The sequence below is a fragment of the Athene cunicularia genome (genome assembly GCF_003259725.1).
Source record: "Athene cunicularia isolate RWA chromosome 21 unlocalized genomic scaffold, athCun1 chr21_part1, whole genome shotgun sequence".
In the NCBI taxonomy this organism is placed as follows: Eukaryota; Metazoa; Chordata; class Aves; order Strigiformes; family Strigidae; genus Athene; species Athene cunicularia.
The window spans coordinates 3,213,167-3,217,349 of NW_020799127.1; the positions used below are offsets into that span (position 1 = coordinate 3,213,167).

Here is a 4,183-nt window from a genome sequence, read left to right on the forward strand (position 1 = left end):
CCGCTAACATTTCTCAGAATTAATTTTGTTTGAAACCAGTGCTTCAGTTCATTAAAAAACCCCTACCAGACACACATTCTGATCCTGCAGCTTTTTAATGTCCCTGTAACTCTACATCTGGTAAGAAAGATTTTGGAGCTGTGCTTCCTTTCAGACTAATTTCAGTTTTAATACAAATTGTGTATGATAAACTGAGAAAGAACACATAGAGGAAGTGTTTTAAGCTGGATCCAGGGAAAAAGAGGAATTTCTTCAACTTTAGCTACATAGAAGCTTTCTGTGCATGTCAGCCTGGTTTCAGCCACAGTCCCTCCCACTCAGGCCAGTAATTAATGCAACTTGTCAGATTTTTAGGACTTGGATTTCCCTTCTCCAAATCACACTCTTTTGTCTCATAGGTTACTAATGCCATATTATTGTGTTAAGTCATAACACTGTGTTCTTAGCTTGTTTTATGAGACAGCTGTTCCTCTGATTTTGTACTTCACGGTGACAAAGGAGCCAGATGAATGTGCAGTGGGTACAATTTTCTTCCTGTCTGACTTTATACTTTTCTCACAATTATTTTTCTTTGGATGGAAAGGAAAGGTTGAGCATTCAACCCAAGGAACACTGAGCTATGCAAACTGACATATGTAAGTGGCACCAAGACAGCAGGCTGCAGAGACCTTCAGAGTCACAGCAACAGAATGATGCTGCATTGCCTAAGTGTAAAATGCTCCTTCTATTCACCATCAGAAAAGAGAACTATTTCCTCCCTCCTCCTCCTGGGAGAATTAAAACAGATCAGAACCTCAAACCAATCCTTGCACCGGCAGGAACTCTAAAGGTAGACTTGGGAGGGGTTGGAGGAAGATATAAAGGCTGGTAGCTGGAGACACAGAGCAACACTGAACTGGAGAGACTTAAGGGAAGGAGGAATCAGAGACAACAAAACATGAAGATGAACATGAAACTCCTTTTTTGCCCTGGATTCCTTCTGCTGCTTATTGTCAGTCAAAACCAGGCAAGGGCCAGGCCCATCTCCAGCTTACAGGTAAGTGACTGGCTGCTCAACAGAACCGAAAGAAGCTGATGCTTCTTTAGGACATAGACACTTCCATTCCCTCCATTTCTTCCAACCCCAGCTAAAGCAATAGGAGACACTTAAACAGATCATGACAGCAGGAACCATGAGGTGGGCAGACACAGAGTTATTAAATGGAGGGAAACTAAAGTAATTGATTACTGGATTTAAATTTCTGATCACATGAGGCAATTGAAAGGAGAACATTTCCTCCTGTGAGGTCAATTTGGGGATTGCAGATTTAGGGTCATCCTATGACTGAGTGAAGCAATAAACTTTTGGAGTAAAAAAAATTTTTCTGGAAGGATTTCAATCTAGAGCCCTAGAGCAGTCACCTGCATGCTCCTCCCTGAAGCCCCTGGTTTAAGATGAAAAAGGAATTAATGGGTTGAACCTGCATGATCTCTTCCTCAGCTCAGCAGTGCAGTAATGCAGTCCCTGCTTGCAAGTCCCAGAGGTAGAACACAAGAAAGAGAAAGCACGTGTATGTGTATTTATGTCTGTGTATATGTGTGTGTATTTGTGTGTGCAGGAATTCTAAGTCACTAGGAAAACACATTTCAGCTACCTAACTAGGGATCCGGTGTTCCCAAATAGGAAGTAATCTCCTCCCAATCTGTAAAGAAATATATAATCCTTCTAGCACCGATTTCAGCATGTGTCCTGTCATTGCATCACTTCTCTTACTATTCCAAAGGTATCAACCATTTCTTCTCATTTCTTATTCACTCTTGACATAGTCTTTCACAATTTATCCCATACCGCAGATCCCCAGCTCCAGGAATGATTTAAGTGGCAGTTTGTCAGCTCAGAACTATAGAATATAGTAACAACACAGAGCCTTAGAGCATTTTGAGAGAGCATACAGCATTAGCTCAGAGCAGCTCGGTGAGATGCAAGAAACTAAAGATAACCATCATCAGCTTCAGAAATCAGTTCAGTACTTTCATCTTTTGATAAAGGTTCAACTAAGTTTCTCCAAACTTAGCACTGAGCATGGCTTATACAAAAATAATGACAGAGTTCCCAGAACCCCTCATTTTCCTCCCTTTCCACCTTTCCCTTTTTCAGAGTCTGTCCAAACTGTTAGATGAGGACCTGGAGCATCCCCTGGTCTCAGAAGAGAGGGACCATGAGCAAGACAACATGATCCCAACAGGTGCCTTTGATCAGCAAGACGTTGAATTCCAGTGGACCAGAAACACCAGGGACCAGCCTGAGGGCATGTCCATGGGTGACAGTGCTGTCCAGAGATTCTTCAGTGACCTCCTAAGTTTACCCCGTAGATACCGAGCCAGAAGCAAAAAGGGCCTCTCCAGGGGCTGTTTTGGTGTGAAGCTGGACAGAATTGGGTCACTGAGTGGCCTGGGATGCTAACTGCTTACTATGGTAAGAGAAAGCCAGAGGAAGGTGGTCTGTGTGTTTGTGTATAATTTGCATAAATATGCAGCAGAGCAGATTTAATTCAGCTTTAAGAAAACGGTGCCTTAAAGTAACTTCCGCCCTCCTATCACAAACATAGTTTACTAATTTTACCCTCAGAATTCACTGTTATCAGATATGCACTTAAAACCTGTGAATGCCACATCTCTGCTTTACCTGCTTTCACTCCTTCCTCCAAGCCAGCTGTAAGTCTTTCATCTTGTCACAGAAGCCAGGTCAGAGAGGTTTTCACCAGCTCCCCAAGGATGCTTGTGTCAATCCAAAGAAACTCTGAGCAGAACCTGGCCCAAGAACAGTAGGAAATCAGTTAATTTCCATGCATGAAACCTTGTCCACTTCTCTTTTTTTTTTTATTTCTCTGCTTGCTTGACAGGACTGACTTTGAGGTGTCAAAGGACCTGTTGCCTTTCAGTGAGATATTCAGCCCTTATTCACATTGGATCCACCAATCCATCTACTACATGATGTACTGAGCAAATTGCACCCCACCTCTCCCCTGAATTACTGGGCCAATTAAATACACCATTGCTGTTCTGCCTATTTGTATCAGAGTAATAGTTTGTGAACATCTATCTGAAATTTACTTACAAAACAACATTTGTATTGTTTGTGTATTAAATGTATAAATAAACAAGTCTCATTATGTCACAGATAATAAACTGCTTTTCATAATTTGGTGAATTTGCTTCAAGCCTTTGTTGTGATGCTTTCATGTATCATTCCTGAAACTAAAACAGTGCCCCAGTTTGCAAGTAGACACAATCTACTAAAATTCAGAAGCATTTCAGAGGGCTGCTTTCTAGTAAAAAGAACTTTTTAACTGCTCTTAAAAAGGAAAAAAAACCCAAACCAAACACAAAATCAAACAAGCCCTTCTTTTTACCAAAAGAACATAAATATAACAGGAACACAAGACTGACGTAGCCATCTTTACAGAAGAGCTATCAGAAATCAGGACACCAAGCCCTAGGTCTCTGCTCATCACAATCTGAACTAAAAGGGAGGCTGTCAGAGCTGACATCAGTAGAAAGCTGTTACTCTGCATTTGGATCTGCCACTGACAGAGGAAAACAACTGTTTCTTAACAGTATATCTCACCTTGTCCAAAAGGGTAGCTTTTTTTTTTTTAATTTGAAGAAAGTTTAAGGGTGCCTTACTCTCCCATAGGCAGATCCAGATACTGCAAAGCATTTTTCAAACAAAAAAAGTTAGTCAAGGTTATACAAAAAACGTATCTGACCATTCTATTTTTTAAGCAAACCAAGTATTCACTGAATCTAACTATGAATAAATCAGAGAATAGCTACTTGGCAAATATCCTGAGCCAAAGGAATTCTGTATGAAGGCTGGTTTGCCAAGATCATGACTGTACTACCCTGATGCTAATGAGAGCTGAACTCTGCAAGCAGCTACATGGAAATCAGTGAGGCTGCTCACACCAACGTCTACAGTGACAATCACAAATGAAGGCACAGCTGTTCACTTCTAGCCTTTTGCTTGGATTGGACAGATGGGCTACTCAGTTGTACTCCTCCCATTTTCTTGCCCTCAAGAGAGATGGTCCTAGAAGAAAGTATTCCAGTAATAGGCCTATTCCTATCAGGACCCTTGGATGTAAACTGCAACACAAAGCACAAACATCTATGCAAATCAAGTTCATCAGCAACACTCTAG

At 41.3% G+C, this 4,183-nt stretch overlaps 1 protein-coding gene across 2 annotated transcripts; it reads left to right on the top strand.

Moving 5' to 3' along the window:
* Positions 1 to 901: 901 nt before the first annotated feature.
* On the top strand, positions 902 to 3,154 carry NPPC (natriuretic peptide C). 2 transcript variants are annotated; one of them, XM_026862767.1, is made up of 3 exons: positions 902 to 1,036; positions 2,138 to 2,455; positions 2,883 to 3,154. In XM_026862767.1, the coding sequence occupies exons 1-2, from the start codon at positions 938 to 940 to the stop codon at positions 2,441 to 2,443; spliced, it is 405 nt and encodes a 134-aa protein (XP_026718568.1). In that variant the 5' UTR covers positions 902 to 937; the 3' UTR covers positions 2,444 to 2,455; positions 2,883 to 3,154. The 2 variants fall into 2 exon arrangements, with proteins under 2 accessions (XP_026718568.1, XP_026718569.1); XM_026862768.1 differs by having other exon boundaries at positions 2,905 to 3,154.
* Positions 3,155 to 4,183: the final 1,029 nt, after the last annotated feature.

Excerpts from the sequence above, each read along its gene's own strand:
- NPPC (XM_026862767.1), top strand. The coding sequence starts at position 938 with ATGAAGATGAACATGAAACTCCTTTTTTGCCCTGGATTCCTTCTGCTG. Across the intron at positions 1,037-2,137 it reads GGCCCATCTCCAGCTTACAG|AGTCTGTCCAAACTGTTAGA; the intron begins GTAAGTGACTGG and ends TCCCTTTTTCAG.